At 45.0% G+C, this 21,884-nt stretch overlaps 1 protein-coding gene across 9 annotated transcripts in view; it reads right to left on the reverse strand.

Moving 5' to 3' along the window:
- Positions 1-21,884, reverse strand: part of Ttc23 (tetratricopeptide repeat domain 23) — a 99,547-nt gene that overhangs the window by 17,111 nt on the left and 60,552 nt on the right. For 3 of the 9 annotated variants that reach the window (XM_008838681.3, XM_029566212.1, XM_029566211.1), the window contains 3 exons: positions 13,508-13,613; positions 4,605-4,732; positions 241-390 (listed from right to left, as the gene is read on the reverse strand). In XM_008838681.3, coding sequence (XP_008836903.1) covers positions 241-390; positions 4,605-4,732; positions 13,508-13,613 — 384 coding nt within the window. Of the gene's footprint in view, positions 1-240; positions 391-2,889; positions 2,952-4,600; positions 4,733-13,507; positions 13,614-21,884 lie in introns of those variants that run through there. The other 6 variants (XM_017799538.2, XR_003850425.1, XM_017799539.2 and 3 more) reach the window with 6 other exon arrangements.

Genomic DNA, 21,884 nt, shown 5'->3' on the forward strand with positions numbered 1-21,884 from the left:
AGCTTGATAAATTACATCATGTAAAATTTTCAAATATTTGAATGATAAAAAACAATTGATAATGACTATACCTAAGATGAAATCTTTTACCCCCCCAAATGTTAGCTTAATTCTACTGCAAAAGTAACATCTTACCTAAGTAAGCCATTATAAAAGGAGTATGGTGGAGGGAGAGAACTTATCCAGAGAGCGAGAGCAAGGGACAGTCTGCCTTTGGGTCAGTGCCGGCTCCCACTTTACCTTCTTTAGTTTCTTGTACGCCCTGCTGTGGTTTCCCTGTGCCATGTCTGCCTCGCCCAGGACCCGGTATGTCTCTGCCACCTCAGGACTGAAATCACCGAATGCTCCTACTTTGGCTTCCAGGGACTCTCTCAGGATCCTGGTTGCTCGCTGAGAAAAGGACAAAATGATGTGTGGTTAAAAAAGTTCAGAGGCTTGTTACAATCTGAAAATATTTCCTCTAAGAAAATTATGGAACTGGAGTACATTTTCACGCTTTAGAGGAAAGGGTTGGGTGGACTCATGAGCTGGGGCACTATTCTGTAGTCAAATAGGAGGCAGGAAACAATGTATTTGAAGGGGGATAGTACAAAGTATGAGCAGAGAAAGAACACTGGCCTAAGAAAACACTTTAGCTACTGCCAGAATCCATTTCCATTGAGCAGCCAGAGCAAAAGCCAGCATGTATGGAATCCTTCTGTGTCAGAAAGTCACAGTGCATATGTCTGATTTAATTCTGTCTTCTTTAAAAAAATTTTTTTTTAATTTTATATGTATGAGTGTTTTGCCTGCATGTAGGTAAGTGCACCACACATGTGCAGTGCCTTTGGAGAACAGAAGACAGTGTCAGATCCCCTGGAACTGGAGTTACAGATGGTTGTGAGCTGCCATGTGGGTGCTGGGAATTGAACCTGGATTCTCTGCAAGAGCAGCTAGTGCTCTTAAGTGCTGAGCCATCTCTCCAGTCCCACTGTCTTATGTAATTTCCATCCCCATTTGACCCAGAAGGTGACCGAGGCACAGAGTGGCAATCACGAAATGTGCTCAGTCTCACACAGCTCATCAAGGCAGATCTGTGTCTGTCCAGAAACTGTAACTCTTTTTAGATCCATGCGCTTCCCCTCTGCGCACTGATATTCTTACATAAGAGAAAACTCAACTGAGCTTCTGAGTCATGCTTCAGGGCTTTCTATCCTCACAGAAAATAGTTAGGAAACCAAAAGTAAACATTCCAACATGATCTCACATTTTGTTTGCTTTGCTTTGTCCAATTTATTTATACCAACTTGCAATAAATATATGAGTTGGTCAGAAAACAGTATTCCTGGTATTAATGTTTGCAGACACCAATACATACAAGGAGGAAGCCCTGTTAAAGCATGTCAGCTTCCTACAGGTTTTCCGGGAATTCCTCCAGGATCTTCCACTTGAAAGTGCAATTATGACTGCATAACACAAATGCTGATTCCAACAGCTAAATAAAGCAGGGACCACTGAAAGGGCTTCCCATAGCACAGCCCCAAGGGCGCATACAGATCCTGTGCTACAGACAGAAAGGGATGGGAAGAATGTTAGTCCTTTTGACTGCACTAATATGAACTGCTGATGAGTCTGGAATCAATTTCTTGGATGGAAAAAGGAATTGCTCTAGGCAGAGCAACTGTGCAACTCGCGAAGTATGGTCCGAGGAGTAGGATTTCCACCTAGACTTTCCTGGAGGAAAAGCTCATCACAGCCCCTTCCAACATATGTGAGCAAAGACTTAGGCCTAATCAAGTGTTGGGTTTGGTAGCTTTTCCAGGGGATTTGACTTTGGGGAGCCAGTAGTGATGCTGGGAAATGCTGGAGACTCCTGTCTTGTACAATGCCTTTAGCGCTGCTTCAGTCTGGCTGGGGAAACTAGAGATTGATGTGTGTGAAATTAAAAGGCAAGTTCTGATGACAATGGGAAACAGACAGGAAAAGCTTAATGGGGAGAAAGAATCATTTGGACTTAGGTGAGACGAGGGTATGGGTATCTGAGAGCCCAGAAGAAGCACACAGCCTGTGTAGGGCCGGTGAGTAGAATCATTTGAGCAAAGCAAAGCATGCAGGAAAGAGGGAGACAAGGTTGGTGGATGGTCAGCTTCTGTCAGAGACAGGAATTGGGATTTTCTTAGAATGTCTTGGCCTGCAGCAATGTGGTCCTTACTTACTTTTGACTCTAAAAATCTTTCCTCCCTAAGGGTAACCTGTGCAAGCTAGCCCATGTCTAGGTTGTAATTACATCTGGGATGGCTTAGGTGCAACCCCATGCTCATCTCTGCTACTGTCCTTGGGACCAGCTCTTGTTGGACATTCCTGCTTGACCCCATGGTGAGAGGTCAACAAGCAAGGGAAAGGAGAGCATGAGGCTGTCATGTGTGACTGGGCAAGAGGAGGAGAGCTGAAGCCCAGGCCATGCTGTGTTCTCCAAGCCATGTGCCCTGGTACAGCTATGTGCACCAAAGGAAAGGGGCAGCTTTATTATCCTTACAAGGACAAGGACACACAAGACTGGCAACGGTCCTGGAATGAAAGAACCAATTTGCTAAAATCTCCAAGGGTAGATTGGGAGATCAAGGTACATCTTTCAATCAAGACTACTGATTTGTTTGACTCGGGCAAAGGTTAATAAGGTGCACCACAAATGGCACTGGGCATCAGCTGCCTCTACACCATAGCAGGAAGGCTGATGGGAACCAGGAATGGGTATATAAAGTGTAGTCAGAGGAGTCAGCTGACCCACAACCAAGCATGCATCTCCCAATCTGTCCATCAGCCCTACCATGAACAAGAAAGTCCTTGCTCTCACAGAATTCAGCTTAGTCTTCTGAGCAACATTAAATGTCCATATAAATATCTACTTACAAATGTTTTACTGCATCAAATAGAAGTCCATAAAAAAGAATCGCAGAAGAGTCCAATGCAGGCTAAGGAGAGGAATCAGAGAAGTTGTCAGGAACTCAGGGAACACTAGTCTGGAATAAATAGGGAAAGGTCTTCCAGAGGAAATGAAAGGTGGACTGGCCAGAAGGGGGAATTAGAAAAGGCCAGCATGGGCTAGGGAAATGGCTCAGTTGTTCAAAGTATTTGTCTTGCAAAAATGAAGACCTGAGTTCAATCCCCAATGTTGGATGTGGTGGCACTTAGAATCCTAGCACTGGGGAGGCAGAGACCGGAGGCTCCCTGAGGCTGGCAGTCAGCCAGTCTAGCTTAAGTGGTGAACTTCAGGCAAATGAAGCTCAGAGGAGGTGGATAGCTTTGGCCTTCCTAAGGGTGACACCTAATATGCCCTCTGGTCACCACATGTGTGCACATATGTGCACACACAGATGCACATATATAATATACACATGCACTTGCATTTAAAAAGAAAAGGTATGACAGGAAATTAGATTAGGGAGAGGAGCAAAATTGAGCCGGAAATGTCAATAGAATGTAGACCACTGGAATATTTTACAAATGAATGTTCACTAGTCAGATGTTTTTGAACAGGGCCCCTGGCTTCCTTAATATGAATAGATTCGACAAGGACAAGTGAGGGAGAAGAAGCTGTGAGACAGAGGCAAGACAACACCTGGTGGGAGGGGAGATGGAAGACAATGTATAGAATACAGAAAACTGGAGGTGGAAAGAGGGACTGCATGAGGCAAGGCATGGTGGGGTAGATTTCCCCTATTCTTTTCATCTGAGAAGTCCCCATAGGACTGAGATGGAGTTTGGTGTAGGAATCTGGGACCTCTAAAAGGTCCTCTCTCTTTGGCTAGGTGATCCAGTAAAGTAGTGAAACTGGATTTGTTATAGTGACTGTGGATCTATTCTCGCCTGAGAAACATGAGTGAATACAGATTGAAAGCTGTGTTCTTTAGCTGAGAGAAGAGTGAGATTAAGGATGAAGAAGGAGCTGGGGGGAGGGAGGTATTTACAGACAGCACAGTGAAAAAGAAGCCTTTTTATCATCTCCAAGATTTGCCATGCTAGATTGAAAACACACACACACACACACACACACACACACACACCAGACCACTGAGGTATCTATTGTAGCTTTCTGGGGGCTGCTATGCTCTGCAAAGAACAAGTTCCCAAGTTTTTAACTACTGATGACCATAAACTCTGGGTTTTGGTCCATTTTCTAAGCCATGCCAAGCATGCCTGCATAGATCTATGGTGAAAGAGAGTAAGACAAAAGTTCTGTACTGAGCAGTTTCCATTAGATATGCAAATTCAACTCATTACCCAAAATAAGGAAAATGGAATTCTCCACACTAACTGCCACACTCCATCCCAGCCTGAACCATGGGCTGCAGCAAACAGGGTTTTGTCCACTGGGCTCTCGAGGCTTTTAGTCCTTCGAGCTCTTGGATGTAACATCTATTTTCTCACAGTTTTCTAAGAGGAAGTATTTGGACACTTCCCAAGAGTGGCCTCCTGGCTTCATTTATCTGGATTCCTCTAGAGGCTAGGATGTGCCCTATACATAGTAGGTGCTTAATAGATGCTTGCAGAGTGAAGGAGTAGCCTTTGGATATCAAGTGGCTTCTTGTGTGAATGACTGACAAGGGTGATCTGAACTCACATACTTCTTTTTGTCCAGTGATTTGCAGAAAGTTGCAAAATTCATCTTGAATTGAAAGAAATTTGGCTCTTCCTGTTCCTTCAGAATCCTTAACATGAGCCATACTCTCTTGAAAATACTGTTCAGCTGCATCTGAAAAAAACAGAATGATGCCGGTATTTAGGTAAGAGTCTTTTAGAGGTGATTAAGTTATAAGTCAGATCCCTCATGAATGGGATTTGTGCCTTTATGAATGGGACTCTGAGGAGCTGCCTTGGCACTCTGCCAGGGGAAGAACAGGTAGAAAGAGCTGTCAGCAAACAGGAAGTAGGCCATCAACAGACAACCAAATTTGCTAGTGTCTTGACCTTGGGCTTTCCAGTCTCTGGGGTTCCTGCAGCACAATTTCTCCCGGACAGGTCCCCATCCCAGGGTCTGTAGCAAGACTGGAGTTAACTAAATTAGATTCTCCTACCTTTCTCCAGACCAGCAGGTGCATTCCTACAGTATCACTCAAGGCAGGCTTCTAGAAGAAAATTCTCCAACACGGAAAATGTTATATCCCTTTTACTCATAGCTGACCCATGGGAGAAAACATTACGGATTTCAAACTCAAGCTAAGTAAGTATTAATTCTGACTACTTTGTGTTGGGGATGATGTGGCATTGCTTTCGTGGATTCTGAAAGCATGAGAGAGAGGAACATTCCATGTCTAAGGTGACTTGAGGATATTCAGGCATGGAGGTCACTTGACATGTTGATTTTCTGGCTAATTGAGAACTAATAAAAGAAGGTAGCCTACCCCTTCTTTGACAAGAATAAGACGGAGCCTGTAGATGGGCAGGCAACGGTGGTGCAAGACAGTAATTCCAGCACTCCTTGTCCCATGTCTGTTCTTGGGCAGTCTCTGGTCAAAGCAAAAAAAATGAGGCCAGGGAACAGGGTTTCCCTAATAACACACAGCACATGCAAGCTGACCACATCTGTAAGGTCAGTTCAGGGCCTCTGCTTCACAGGATATACTGGAACATGGGAACAGAGGGAGATCTCAGGCAACATTGATACTCTCCGTCTTTAAATCCAAAGTCACTTAATCTTCATCTGAGATACATAAAAGCTTCTTTATTGCAAGTCCCTGACTGACTGTTCTCACCCCTCCAGATTAATTGTGAACCATGATCCATATGGTCAGTCTTTGAGAAGAGAGCAAGTGAGTGCTAGCCCACAGCAGAGGAGTCATTTTCTAATTAGAGTTTGCTTTCTGGGGCTTGCGGAAGTGGGGGGGAGGGCGTTAGGGGATAGGCACCCAGGAGGTCCATCAGGGAGAAGTGACAGAGGACTTCCAGAGAGACAGGAAGCCAGTCTCTGGAGTAGGAAGCCACATCACTGAGTTCTGAATCTGGGTAGGGGTTCACAATAAGGCAGCAGTTTCAGTGTACGTTGCTATCCCTAACTTTAAAAAGCACATCTAAAATCCTCTGCAACCTGATGCCAGTGGGCCAGGCAAAAGATGAGATCATTCTTTGAAACACAGGAGCATGACTTAGCTGGTAAACATGAGCCTTGGTGGCAGAGGTGCTTTTGGCCGTAAATCTTTCGTTTCCACCCCAATCAAATGTCTGGGTTGTCTAGGAGCTCCAGCAGGGGAGGAAGTGTGGTGCAGTGGACAGCAACTTTCACCATCTCTGCAGATGGCTACCTGGGGACTTGAAGCCTTGTCCTTCCCACACAGTGTATGGAGATGTCCATACATGGAGAAAAGAAAATAAGCTTTGTTCAAAGAGCAAGAGAATGTAGGGTTGCAGTGCGGCCCACCAGACATCAGGAAACTTTTAATTAAATCAATTCCAGTTAACCTGGGGTTCATTTTCCTGAGGCTGTCTTGAGGCAGGAGTGGACAGAGCTTTCATTATGAGGAGGCCTCCATGTATAATGTGACAATTATCTTTTGTCACCGTTTTAGAAAATAGTCTTTATACTAACTGCAAAGGCTTTAAGGACTCCAGGAAATTTAAAAATAGAAAGTTTCAAATCCTAGCCGGACCTCCATCCAGTAAACAGATTTAAGCTGTTGAGACACTGGTAGGTGCTGCTGCCCTCAGCCACCTGTCACCTGGAGGGGCTACAAGGGAAGCCTGAGGATCACCACCCCTTACTTTTTCTACCTTTGGGGGAGGGATGCCAATGTAGGTTCATGAAGCTGGCACAGGGGGTGACAGAGTTGTAGCTCACATGCTGTGAGATCTGAGGAAGTCAGTGGGTGTCATTGGGGGAAGGAATGCATCAGGAGAGGGGGCTAAGAAAGCTGGCAGGCCAAAAGAGTCTTTCAGGGTGTTAAAGTGCCAAGTGTCCTCACAGGGCTTGGCAAGGAGCTCAAACACCATGGGATATGCCTACATTGGGGTCTTTACCACCAGAAAGCTGTCCAGGCACCCCTCCCCACACCTCCATCACTCAGAGTGGCGACATAGGTAGTGGTCAGGCTGTTAGCAACCTCAGATCTCGGGTTACTTAGTTTAGGGAAGCGTATGTGTGTTTTTCAAGAGCTGCCTTAAAAAAATCCTTTTAGAAGTCAAGTCAGAGTATAAATAGCATATCCAGGGCTGAAGAGATGGCTCGGTGGTTAAGAACACTGACTGTTCTTGCAGAAGGCCCAGGTTCGAATCCCAGCACCCACATGGCAGCTAACAACTGTTTGTGACTCCAGTTCCAGGGGATCCAACAGTCTCTTTTGTCCTCTGCGGGCACTGTACAACATGGGTGAACTTACCTACATGCAGGCAATATACACATACACATAAAATAAAAATAATAAATAAAAAATTAAAAAATAAATAGCATAGCCTTTCTGAGTAATTCTGAACACAAATCTTACAAGTTGGCACCTAAGTGGAAGATCTGAGCCTCACACAAGTGGCCATTACAGGCTGCATACTTTGTCTTCCCCAGAGAAGGTATGAACAGGCTACAGGCCTTACTCTAGACTCAGAGGAGAGGAGAGAGGGTTTCTCCGCTGCCCCCAAATTGTCCTCTAGGAAAAAAGGCCAGCAACACGGGAGTGGAGTGAGGAACAGTCTGCCCTTCTCTTTCATTGGCCTCCAAGTGCCAACCCTATAGCTCATACCTGCCTGTCTTTCCTGGTTGGTTTGCCTGCACCTCCAGGGCTAGGGATGTGGCATACATGCTGTGATCACTTTTCTGGGTGGGGAGTGTGGTAAGTAGGCAGTACCTGGACTCTAGTCTAGGCCTTGGGTTGCTTCTAATGACCCTTGCTAAATGACCCTGGACTCCAATTCTCTAGATGTAAGGATGACTTCCAGAAGTTTCTGATGTTGGTAGACATTGTAAGAAGGTTCTCTTTTCTTCTTTTGGCCTGACCCCTTTCTCCCTTGCTCTCCATGGGGCCCAGAGCAGGTGTGGACAGACATCTGCTTAGGTCTTTCACCAGCAGGCAAGTGAAGGCTTGCAAGGCATTCTGTAATAAGCAATGGGTCCTGAATAGAGGAGCTGAGGAAGGTTCTCTAGAACACACAGGGCTCCAAGGGGTGGGAAGGCTGAGGAGGACAAGGAGACGGAAAGGTGCCAAACTAGGATGAAGGGAGATAGGGTATGGGGCCATTGGTTGCTTCCCTCACTTCCCACCAGCAGGACTGTACCAGAGCCCCCACCATAGAGGCCTCAGGTGGAGGAGTGGAGGAAGACACAGACGGGGCAGCTAAGGAGGGCCACAGGAAAGTGAGGGTTATGGATAATGGCTGCCTCCAGGTCCTGATCACGAGCCCACAGGCTCCAACACCTATGAACACCTGAGGCTGCCTGACTTCAAGTCTCTCAAAGATACTCAGGGCCCAAGGGCCATTATAATAGGTAAACATGGCATGGGGATGGGGTGTACCCAGTGCAAGTTAAGCAAGTTAGACTCAGAGGAAGAGCAGAGAAAAGGGAGGACTGTGCAAGGTTAAGAGGGAGAGACATGGGCAAGATACGGTACCTAGCTTCAGAAACATTTTTCATGTCTATCATGTAAAATGTGAGGAGATGCTAGGACTAGTGGGAGCTGGGCAGATATATGTATTTCGGAATAGGGAATTACATGTGGGGAATCCAGTTACTCAGGAATCCCTGCCCCTAACCTCCGGGATCCAACAGAACAGACACCATTCCCTCTGCTGTGCTGGAACCCAAAACTCCTTAGCCCACTGGTGCCCAGGACACACATGGGGCCACTTCCAAACAAGGCTGCCTGCAGCACAAAGGTTTACACTGAAATGTACTTGGTTCCAGACCATTTCATTTTAATACCCTTAAGGAGAAGAGTTATAAACACAAGGCCAAGGCTCTGGACACTTAACAGGGTTGGGAAAGCTGTTAATACCAAGTTTGTCTATGACTGCTCTGGGAAGCTGGCCAGACCCAGGTTACTGACATTCCAGGGGCCTGAATTGGGAATCTTCATGCAATCACAATCTTCCCAGACTTCTAGGGTAGTTTCATCTGCAGGAGGAATGCAGAAAGGCACAGTGCAAACGCACTAACTCCAGCATGGGCCTGAAACACTTGCTTCTGGGCCAGCAGCATTGTTTGTTAGCCCTGGCAATGCCTTCAATGGACATCCAGCAAAGAGTGAGAAGACAGGTTATGGAAAGTGAAAAATTATGATTTTTAAAGATTTTTTTTCCCTTTCTTTTACTCCCAAAACAAAAGCAAGGCCAAAAGTCTATGCTGGGTACAGACAGGTTTAAACATGAGAAATTAAAGCTCGGATTGCCCCTTAACACTCTGAGGACGTGCAAGGTTGCTTCCAGGTGATCTTCTGTATGGATGAGAGCAATGGGGGACTTGACCTCCCCTAGCTCTGTTCAGTAAGTTCCATGTAGTCCCCTTTCATTTCCCCCCCCCCTGCTGGGGGCAGCAGAGGCCTGGACAAACCTCAGCCCTGGATAGTTTTCTTATGCCTCTGCCATGGTGGCTTCTGCCGGTAAGTTCCATGTAGTCCCCTTTCATTTCCCCCCCCTGCTGGGGGCAGCAGAGGCCTGGATAAACCTCAGCCCTGGATAGTTTTCTTATGCCTCTGCCATGGTGGCTTCTGCCATGTGAGGGGATAGCTGAGTAGATGACAGCATGAAAAATAGGGGAATGTACTCGTCTGGGCCCCCACTGTAGTCCCTGGCTGGCCAGTGTCTGTCCTGTTCCTATTTCCGGATGGAAGCTGACTCCTTGGGTCCTACTCTGGATGCTCCCCCTTTGCCCATACCACACATAAGCACTTGTAGGTACAAGCCAGGACAAAACCTGGATTCCTCCATGCTGGCCGGGCCAGCTCATTTTCCACTCATGTACCACAGAGGGAGCAAGGAGTCTGACAGCAGAGCTCTCAAAGGTTGAAACATCTGGAATAGCTGGGGGTTGCTCTTCACATGTATTCACTTCGGATTAGCTTGGGGACCAGGGTTTGTCTGCTTTGCACAGCTGTCTCGGGGTTCACATTGCTGTGGACAACCAGCATGTCCTTCTGCCCCACAGCTTCTCTGATGCATCCTCACTTAGCATGTCCTCCCCTTCAGGCTGCAGTGGCTGAACTTTCTGCAGAAAGGCACTGAAGTCATCAGCATTTTTGACATCCTAGGACTGGTAGGTGCTGAGTCTAAGAGGGTTCTGTGCAGGAGCAGCCTGTGGGCTTGTCTGCACTTCCTTCTTTTGGTAGAGAGCAATGGAAAGAGAGAGAGAGAAGCTTCTCTAGACTGACGGAACATTCTGATAGGAAAAGCTGGCTGTGGGAGTGCCTTTGTAAAGTAGGAGGTCATGCCCTGCTTCTAAGGTTGTTAAAGGGGTTAACAGAGCAGTTTATGAAAGTGCCAGCACCTGCATACAAAGGACACTCAACTATTGGAATTGTCAGAGTTGCCATTTCATTATTCCCCAAGACATCTGCTGCTTGTGCTCCTGAAGCCAGCCCTCCCATTAAAAGCCACCAAATCCCCACTCTCAGAAGATACCATTGCACTCCTTACACATTTCAGTTCTGATTGGTAGTGGCTTTCTGGGTGCCACTCAACCAGTGCTCCAAGCAGGCTTCTGGGTCCTGGCTCTTCTTAGTGGTCCTCCCATCCTTGCTTTTAGGCTGCCTTCACTCTTCCTGGATCCCTTGTCTGTCCCAAGCTCCATAGATTCTTGGGCAGGGATAGGGAAGAGAAGGTGATAGGTGGAGGGCCAGTCCCTATAATATAACATAATGATAAAAAGTCTCTGGGGATGACTGCCTGGGCTCAGGCCTTGGCCACTCACTGGCTTGGAAAAATGACATTTCTCATTGCCTCAGTTTCTCCATCCCCAAATTGGAGATAATTACACCTATCTCACAGAACTGTGATGCTTTCTGACTTAAAAGCAAGGCCAGTATGTGCTATGGAGTTATGAGTCACTTAATTCTCACATACATTATTATCTGCACATATCTAATTCAACTTGGATTGTCATTGAGTCTATGCTGTACAGAGCAACTGGTATAACTTTATAGCTATGGAACAAAATCATCTTCAAGCACACTTTCTGTTGGCTTCCAGTCAATTCATATACCCAACAAGTGAGCGTACTGAGCACTAGATAAGGAGCCAAGAACCAGAACAACCTCTAGGTAGAAAGAGAGGGTTTGGGCCTTTGGACTCTTTTTTCCCTCATCCTGCCATTTTAAATCCTTAGAACCTTACAGTTGTCTTAACCCAGGAACTACCAAAAAAAAAAAAAAAAAAAAAAAGGAGCATATCTGGCAAACATCCTCACTCTAGGCTAGAAGTTAGGGATCTGGAACTGGGTAAGAGGCAGAGGCAGGAGGCTCAGAGGCTGTCCTGAGTTTAGGGCCTGCCTGAGCTATCCAGTGAGACCTTGTCTCAAAACCAGCAACACAACAACAACAGAAAAAAAAAGGTTTAAATAGTATGGAACCAGAAATGCAAAGTGGTTATGATTAATAAATTTATGTTATATGTATTTCAGCATAATGAAGACTGAAAGAATGATTTTAAAAACAGGAAAAAAAAAAGCTTGCTGTTCTAACTATCACATAAGGATGAGAAAAATCATGAGTCCTGAATACAACATCCTTCAGAATCCCAAAGCCATGTAAGTCACCCTGGTTGGAAGCAATATGCTCATACTCTTTCAAAAAAGCAGACATGCCAATATAAGCCTGCCTGCCATAAGGAGCCAGGTGACCAGAGCCCAGTGGCTGGGTACAGGCTTCTTAGGTTTGCCAAGGTCCTCACTGCTCTGTAGTGTCCCTCTCAACCTACAGTCAACTGTTAGCTGCCACTCAGAGCCTCTTATAACCACCTGCACATTCGTACTGCCTAGACATTTGGAGGGCTGTAGCCATCTGGATTCCTAAAGACACTTGGATTTGTGACTTCTGCTATTCTCAGGGTTGCAGTCAAACATCTGTATTTGAAATGTTTTAAGAGTGACAGAGTGGCAACAGGGAGGCTGGAGAGATGGCTCAGTGGTTAAGAGCACTTGCTGCTCTTCCAGAAGACCTGATCTCAGTACCCACCCACATCAGGCAGCTCTCAACTATCTATAAATCAGCTCCAGGGGATCTAACACCATCTTTTGACTTCTGTAAGCACTATACTCATGTGAACATACCCACATATAGACATACACATAAAAATATTGAAAAGGGGCAGGGGAGGCTAGAGGGATGGCTCAGTGGTTAAGCTCACTGGCAGCTCTTACAGAGGACCCCAAGTTCGATTTCCAGCACCCACATGATGGCTGACAACCATCTGTAACTCCAGTTCCAGGGAAATTCGATCCCCTCTTCTGACCTCCATGGGCATTGCATGACATGGCTGCACTTACACACATGCAAGCAATACACTCATACACAAAATAAAAACAATATAAAATATTTTTTTAAAGAGTGGTAGAATGGAAGTTTCTTTTCCCCATTAAAAATTTCAGGCACCAAGAGAGCTGGTCAAAATGTTGGTTCTTTGCTGATTTTGAAGACAAGTCTGACTAGTATGTGTAGAATGTTCCAAGGAGGGAGAACCCAACAAGTCATCTGCCTCCTCTCTCCATCTCTAGTCAGGTTCCTCTAGGTCTGAAAGGTACCCCAAGCCCTAGGAAGTGGGAAGGAGGGATCTGCAAAGTAGATGGACAAGCAGCTGAACATGGGAACTCCTTTATCTGTTCCTCCATGTCATAGTTCCCTACCTGGCCTATGGATCTTTTTAGACCAGTCTGCCCCTTAGGGCTTCCCCTTCATCTCCTAAGCTTGGTCTATTGGCCTGACACCTGCTTCCCAAACCAACCTCATGCTTTCACAACAATGAATTCTGGTACACTGGACTCATTCATGGTGATCTCAACCTGATATCTTGAAATATATCTCTAGGTCTTCTTTATGAGATACACTCCATTTCTGAATATTTTGATCACCACAACAAAATCAGAAGACTATGTGCTTCCTGTCAACAGAGACAGACAGGATACCCAGGATGGCAGAACAGAGACTCTCCAATGCCCCAGGTTCCACCTATCATGACAGGATAAGAAAATATATAACAGCGAATGGTAGCTTCCTTTTGCAATCCTGAAACTGTGTAAGTTTACCCATGTTGAAAGCTCTGGCCTGAAAGAGCCTGGAGTTCAGAGTTGTTACTTCAATAGCTCCCAAACAACCTTTAAAATAGCTGTCTTAGAAAGCAGAGATTTCCCTGTTAGCCCAGTGTGAGTTCCCTGGGGCTCTTAGTTGTTACTTAGATGGAAGGCTGTTTGTTTTGAAGAGGGAAAGTTTTAAGAGAGGTTGCAGGGAAAGCCCAGGGAAGCTGCTCAAGAGCAGAAGGCCTATGTCACAACCCCACACACTGGTCACACCCCCACAATGGTGCTAGTATGTGGTGAGGGGGGAGGGTGTCTCATTCTTACCATGGTGGTCAGGAATCTCAGAAGCAATGGCAGCCTGGGCAACAAAGAGTGCAGAGTCTGCAACCTCCTCTGGGGAGGGGTTTTTACTCATGACGATGAGATGTGCCTGTCACCATACAGAGAAGAAACAAGTTGTTCACATGATTGGCGATAGCAACCAGAATACTGTCTTGCAGTGATAAGCATAAAGCCAAAGAACTTTCCAGCAAGCTGGAAGGAACAACTGATGTGCAAGTGCATTTGACTTTTTGGGATCTGAAAAGCATTAAGTGGAGGTCAGAACTCTGGATGCTGAGTCCACTTGGCTTAATGCTGTGGTTAGGGCCTTTCCCTAAAGTAAATCCTTTAAAAGCCTCTGATCATTAGAGTCAGCAAAGAAAAAGGGAGGAGTTTCAAGAAGTAAAAAGCACCAATGTTGTGCGGAAGAAGCAGGCAAGCTCAGCTCCTGGCCTATGCTCAGCCCAGAAAGTGAGCCCTACTTACAGTAGGAACAGCCTGGCCCACTCACATACTGATCCCTGCTGCCTGTTCACCAAACCCACTTCCTGCCCTCTGCATGTGGCCCATGGCAGCTGCCTTAGTATGGTAAACTGCCTAGTTTCTTGGTAATAAAGCTCATTTTAAAAACTGTTTAACAAAATATAAACAATAAAACAACAAAAAATTGTGATCCTATGAACACAGAATTTAAAAAATCCTTTCAAATAAAATATAAACCATACCCTTTCAAAGAAAAAAGTTACTAAACATCTCCTGTCAACATGTAGAATTTAAAAAGTACTGTGAGTGATATGTTTATACTCATGCAATAAACATATTTTCAGAAGGCCTACAATAGGAGCAGCATGGACAGGATGTGGACAGCTACAGAAAGCGGGGTTAAAAGTATTAATGTGAGGTGGTAGCTAGTAGCTATGTCTCTCACTCCTGACAAAAACAATTTGCATTCACAGTTTAAAAGTAGTTAGCCGGGTGTGGTGGTACACGCCTTTAATCCCAGCACTTGGGAGGCAGAGGCAGGCAGATCTTTGTGAGTTCAAGGCCAGCCTGGTCTACATAGTGAGTTCCAGGACAGCTGAGGCTACAGGGAGACCCTGTCACAAAGACATAAAAAAAAAAAAAAAAAAGTAGATACAGTCCACCATGGTGGAAAGGCATGATGACAGAAGTGTGAGGGAGCTGGCTACATTGTATCTTCAGGTACAAAGGCAAAAGGGGGGCTGGAGAGATGGTTTGTTGGGAATCTTTGTTGTGTAAAGTAGAAGTTTCTTCATGTCCGGATAGCTCACGAGCTCAGAGCCATATGCAGAGACTCCTTTCACAACAGGGTGTCTTCCCAGCATTTTTCCTGACTCCTTTGTGAAGTAGCAGCCACATAAACATGGCCCCTGTCTCTGGAAATGCCATGCTTTCCTGTGTGATTTTCAAGCATTTTGGCAGCCTGGTGGGAGCCCATTTCCACACGCAAATGAGGCATCCCCAAAATACCTATCAGCTAAAGCTTTTACCACTGCCCCTACAGTATAAAAATATCCCAGTCTTCTCTCAATAATTTGGAGCTAGAAGCGGAGCTGGAGCTAGAGCAGGAACTGTCTCCCTGGGGGGCAGCATTCCTCCGTCATCGACTCACGGACACCCAGCTTCAGCCGCCCTGTACTTTCCCGCGTGGTCCAGCGGCCGGTGGAACTCGCACCTTGAGGAAAGTGCAAAGGTGAAATTAGGGCCGGACATGGCTGGGGAAAGCCCCCAGCAGCAGAGAGCCACGGAAGATGCAGGGAAGCAGCGGAGAAGCTGAGACCCGCTGCCACAACAGAGACGCAGAGCCGCGGTGCTGCGAGACCTTCAGCACCTCAAGCGGCGGACAGCAATGCGCAACTGAGAATCCCTGCAGAACTCGCTGCCTTCCAGGGCACGCGCAGGGGACCGATCCCCGCGGGACCGCGGGCCCCATAATGGTTCAGTGCTTAAGAGCACTGACTGCTCTTGCAGAGGACCCAGGTTCAGTTCCCAGTACCCACATGGTGACTAACAACCATCCATAACTCCAGTTTCAGGGGATCTGACACCCTCTTCTGACTTCTGCAGGCATTGCATGACACGGGTGCATTTGCAGGCAATATACTCATATACATAAAATAAATAAAATTTTTAAAAAAAGAAAAGAGAAGGGTGCTGGTGCTCAGTAGTTCCCTTTCTCATTTTTTTCTTTCTATTCAGCCTGGGACCCCAGTGTATTACCTGATACCAACGACATTCAGGGTGTGTCTTCCCTTTGTGGTCACACCTCTCTGGAAAACCCCTCTCAAGTATCCAGAGATGTATCTCTTAGGTTATCCTAAATCCAGCCAAGTTAACAAAGAAGATGAAAGAATACAATGTGTCAGAGGGAGAAACACTAGACTGGGGTAGGCAGAATGCTCTGACAGCCAGTAACTGATGTAAGCTGCACTTCAGTTTTGTCTCATTTGTAATATACCACTTAATTTTTGGATACTTTTTATGATGCTCATTTCATAGATTTAAAAAAAAGTGAAGGTTACTGAATGGGTAACTACTATCACTTGGGTCTAGGATGTTCTCTAGAGGTCCAGGTATGAAAGGCTTGGTCCCCAGCTTGGTGCTACTGAGAGGTAGTGGACCGTTTAAAGAAGTTGGGCCTAGTGGGAGGTGGCGGGTCATTGAGGCATGCCATCACAGTGACTATGGGACTCCAGCCTCCTCCTTTTTCTATTTCCTGGCCACCATGAAGTAAGCAACTTTGCTCTGGCACATACTCCTGCTGAGTGCTGCCTTCCTAAAGACCCCAAAGCAGCAGGATCTGTACATAAAACATGGACCACAACTTCCAAAACTATAACCAAAATAAATCTTTCCTTTTTAAAAAAGTTTTTCTTTCCTTCTTTATATTTTTATGTATAAGAGTGCTTTGCCTACATGTATATAAGTACACCTCATGTATGCAGTGCAGTGTGTGCAATGCCGGTAGAGGCTAGAAGAGGGTGTGGGATTCCCTGGAACTGGAGTTAAGGATGGTTGTTAGCTGCCATTTGGGAACTGAACTGGGCCTCTGGAAGAGCGGCCAGTGCTCTTAACTGCTGAGCCATCTCTCCAGCCCCACCTTCCTCTTTTTAAATGATTCTCTCAGGTATGTATTACAATAATGGAAAGCTAAAGTAGGGTGAATGGCCCAGATATCTCGCAGCTAGTAAAGGATGCAGGTTAGCCCCGACCTCAATAGTCTGACTTCAAATTCTGTTCTCTGTACCATATCTTGAATGTTGCCATTCATCTTACCAGCCATGATGTGAGACCTCACCAACTGATGCCACCACACTGCCAGGAGCAGCCCAGCTGAGCCACTGAGAGCTCTGAGTTAAGAAATGAAGCCTTCCCAGTCACATCAAGCAGCATTTGCACCTCTGGTAACTATGTGAATGTGTCTCTGAGGTGAACAAGGTGGAGGTAACACTGCAACACTAGACTGTCTCCTCATTTGTCATGTGTTAAAACCTGTGCTAACACACAAGATTGTTTTGTGAAGGGGCAGAAACATAAACTTGGTAGTCTAAGTGAAGACAGTAGGCAATCACTTCAACTACCGTATTGGGACAGCCACAATTCACAGCATATGTGAACAATATCCTGCTCTTTAAAACAATTTTTCTCATTGGGCATAGTGGTGCATACCTTTAAATCCCAGCACTTGGGAGGCAGAGCAGGTGGATCTCTGTGAGTTTGAGGCCAGCCTGGTCTACGTAGTGAGTTCCAGTCGAGCTGGGGCTACAGGAAGACACTGTTTCAAAAAGACCAAAAAAAAAAAAAAAAAAAAAAAAAAGAAAAAGAAAAAAAATTTCTCATTATTTGGAGTTCTTTATAGAGAACTGAACAAGTAATTTGGGAAAGCCCAAATTAGTCACTGTCTTTAATTTGGTATGAAAAGCCCAGTCTAAAACTCTGCCTTGAAATGCTGTTGAAATAACAGGTATTTGAAAATACAGCTTTGTGCAGAAAGAGCAGAACCACCCCCAAACAGCCCAAGACTGCAGCTCTGCTCCCCCTGGGCTATCTCTCGCCACCCATCACTGGAGGACAGCAATCTGGGTGTGATGCCCGGGTTTTCCTCAGCTCTTTACAAAGACCACACCAACACAGCCTATTTTAGACTGACTAAAACGCCAATTCAAAAGACTTTCTATTTATTTTCTGCTCACTATTATAATGCAAGGGAATGTAATAAATATGTCTATCAAAATTATTTTAAAATGAATAATTACATATTCTTAAAGGATCAGAAGTTGCTTTTTGCCTTGGAGGCAAAAAGTGACACTAATAGTCAAAAAAAGAAAAAGAAAAAGAAAAAAAAAAAAAAAGCTTACAATAATAAGAAATCAAGTCCAGAAAGCTTAAGGGGATCTGAATTTATCACAAGATTTTCCTGACCTCAACATATTCCTATGTGAGATGCTAATACTGTATAAGCAAATATTTATTATTCATTATTCATTTCGGAAATTCAGCCTCTGATCTAATTTATTATTTGATGTTCACAAAGCTTTCTAGAACCATATGCTGGAGGAAGTGGGGAGGGGTAGTATACCCAGAATGCTTAAAATGTGTGGAATTAGCATCTCATTTATTCAGTAAAATTCCATTCATTTCAATTTAACGTAATTTATTCCTATTTCATTCAATGTATTTTAATTTTAAAGTGCTTTCTACTTGCCAGATATTGTGCTAAGGTTAAGAGTTCACATAAGAAAAGTTCCAGCAGATCCAGTTTTAAAGATTACAGATGAGCCACAAAAATGTGGGGTAGGTCAATTTGTATAGACATACAGATGATTCCTCTTACTACGCTTTAGCACGCAGTGAACTTCCTCTCTGCCTTCCCCCTGTTATCACTTTTAGTGAATACTGAAGCAAGGGAAAAGAGGGCTTCTGTATGCAGGTTAACCAACAGAACAGAATGTCAGACCCAAGGCTGGTGCTTTGCTGTCCCTGGCAGTAGAGTAAACATGGCACATCTATCCTGCTGCAAAGACGAGTGGTAGGGAAAGAACAGCAGCTTTCACTACCATTTGCTGTGACCCAAAAGAGAGGATCCAGGGGAGGGAGTCCCTGTTCCACTCTCCTTCCATGGTCCGGCTGCGTGACTGTCAGAGCAAGGGCATTGATTTGGTACTTCAGCATCAGCCTCTGGGGCTGAGAGCAGGACATAGAATGGGGAACATAGAATGGAGCAGAAGGAACAAATTAAAGCGTTGGGCAAATGTCCCAAACCACATTGTACCAATCAGGCTTTTGAAAGACTCACTTTACACTCAGGCACCCAGGGTTCTGTTTGCACTCCTGGTGTTAACACTGGTTACTCACTGCCACCTCTGGATCCTCCAGCTCACAGACTCTCTTTTGCTCAGGCACTGTGGCTTTGCATGTCCATATGGTTTCTACAGCTCTCTAGTCAACTGTTCCTGGGTTCCCACTCCTTCTCTCCTTCCCTTCAGAGTTCAGTGGCCGTTGTCTATCAAAATGCCCTCAACTCCACGCAAGTATTATTTGAGATGGCAAAAATGGTGAACCATCTAAGTATCCATCAGCAAGAGAAAAATGTACTGCAGTTTGTTCATATAACAATTTATCTCTACGCACACATATTAATCTGGTTACATTTCAAAACAGCATTGAGTAGAAAAAGCAACTTGTAAAATAATGAAGACACCAGAGTACCACTGATTCTCAACACTCTTTTCCTCAAGGATCCCTCATTATTCCAAACAAAATCATCCACGGTTCTCAGAATACACAGAAGAGCAGAGACCCTTCCATTGAAGTTGGTCCAAATAGCCTGGAAGCCTATCCACTGTTTCCATCTTCTTCTGGCTGTCCTTAAAAGAGACTCCATGGAACAAGAGGGCTTGGTGACAAGGACTGAGAGTGACAGTATTTGAGTTCCTCAGGGGATGCACATGGAAAGTAACTAACAAGGCTGGTGATTATACAATCCTACCAAACTCAAGCAAATCACAACTCTGGAGCAATGCTAAGTGAGTAAATAAATGTACATCCCTTTTATATACCACTGAGGGCATTTAAGGATTAGGAAGCAGTGGACAGAATTATAAGAGTCCTGCTTTCCTCTGCTGGCTTCCACAGAGCCCAGGTAACGGTGCCCACTGGGGCTCTTCAGTGCAATCACACTGACTCCTTCATTAGTTATTAATCTCCATGTGTAGGGATTTCCCCTCATGTCCTCTTGTTGTTGTTCACCTTCTCCTCCTCTTATTCCTCCTCCTTTTCCTCTTCCTCCTCTTCTTCCTCCTCCTTCCTCTTCTTTTTCACTACCTTATGATAAGTCTATTAGCTATCATCCTAAAGTTGAGGAAGAATGCTAAACATTCCCAAATTCAGACAGCTAATAGGCTTGACTGGATTAAGAAAATAAACCACCTTTATCTCACATGGAACAAGATAATTTATGGAAAAAAAAAGAAACTCATTCATGAGTCTTACCAAGACAGACCAGCTCCCTCAATCTCTGGCCAATGACAGAGTGGCTGTTCTGTTCTGACACCTCAGGTGCATTTCTGGGGAAAGCACAGATTCATCCCCTCTGATCCATCTGCCAATAAACATGCCCAGAGTCAGGTCTTGTGGACTCTTACCTAACTGGCCTGTCACCTTGCATTTGTGAAATGTACAGTATGTCTTGGGGGAGAAAACTTACTGGGCAGTAAAAGGAATGAACGCATTTCTACTTCTGCTGTAAGAGTCCACAAGACACATTCAAAACCCTGGGAGGGTCTGAGTGTGGAATTCCTGGCTCTTAAGGACCTTGGGGATAGGTCCTTAAGAAGGGGATAGTTTTTTTTCTCCCACTTGGTAATGATTAGAGAATCACAGATTCAAAGAGAAATGTCTTTCTTATAGCAAAGTGCAGAGTAAATACACAAGAGGCTCAGGGTACCTTTGTAACTTAAAACTGAGTAATGGGGACAAACATGAAGAGATAACAAAAGTTTCAGGTTAGCAATAAACAGCCAGAATCTCTTTGCAAAGTGAAAGCTAGCACCAGGGAGGAACACAGGAAAGAAGGGGACTAACACTGAATAAGGACCAGGTATGCTAAGCATCTTTTGTATGCTACATTGCTTAATCCAAAGTGACCAGTGAGAGAGATGTCACCAGCCTGCTTTACAGATGGGGAAGTGAAGTGTGAAGGTCACATGGAGTATAGGACAATCAGCCTAAAACCTATAAATCCAATTACATACTGTCCTGGCCTAACATTTGTTATCAAATGAACTGAACTTACAGAAAGATGATGTTCTTATCAATGTAACAAAGGACTATTTAAGGGTCAGTGAAAGGTTTTGCTAAAAATGGTAGGTTCTGTCCATAAATGGAGTGCATTGTCCAGGGAGGAGAGTGAAGTACTAATATATGGATGCCCAGATAGCTTCTAAGGTGTACCATAGAAGGGAGAAGGGGGGATGGTGGGTGGAACAGGCACTGGAGTATCTTACACCTTCTGCTTTGGTTCAGATGCATGCTTTTATTTACAGAAGTTCAGGCCCACGTGTCACTGTGAGCCGTAGGCTGGTTGTGCTTGTTTTATAACTGTCAGGCTTCCCCTCTCAGTTTCATCGCAGATCATCATTCTACCCTTGGCTTTGAGGTGATGTCCTTATGCAAGACAGGTCAGGTTACAGCCCAAGGCTGCCATTTCCTTTCCTCTCGGTCTGTATCCAGTAGGAAAGCCTTTCCTGGGGATGTGGGGCTGCTAGAGAGCTCTGCTAAGAAAGAGATGGTCCTGGGAATCCCTAGGGGGATTACATGAACGAGAAGTCACTGGAGGCCAACAGTGTTTAAAAGCAGAGGCCCTGGACACGACCCATTTCTTTAAATAGTCACAGAGAGTCCTCAGTGGCTGTCCTCCAGATGTCAATTTTGGCTCCTCCAAAGGGCTGGGAAGAAGCCCTATTTCTCTATAATGGTCAGCAAAATAGACATGCCAGGGGCTTATAGTTTCTTCTTTTTATCACAAGTATGAGCTTTCTTAAAATTTAGCTAGATTTTTAAACGCATTTGACTTTTTTTTTAAATCTTAAAATCTTAAATGGTAGAAAAGAAGAAACAAACTGAAAAACTTGTTTCCTCCCTGGTGTTTTCATGGTTCATCCTTCCTCCCATTCCAAGTCTGAGTCCTTATAGTTAATCACTATGAACAGCTTCCTGTATATCATTCCAGAAATGCTGAGATGTGTGCATACAAAGATACTCCTACCCCCACATACACCAAATACACCAAATGTATGTAGGCACCATCGCAAGGTGGGCTTAGCCCTCTTAGCCTCATTTCCTAGTCACAATGAGCAGG

This window comes from Nannospalax galili, unplaced genomic scaffold (assembly GCF_000622305.1).
Source record: "Nannospalax galili isolate Female #2095 unplaced genomic scaffold, S.galili_v1.0 scaffold759, whole genome shotgun sequence".
NCBI lineage: Eukaryota > Metazoa > Chordata > Mammalia > Rodentia > Spalacidae > Nannospalax > Nannospalax galili.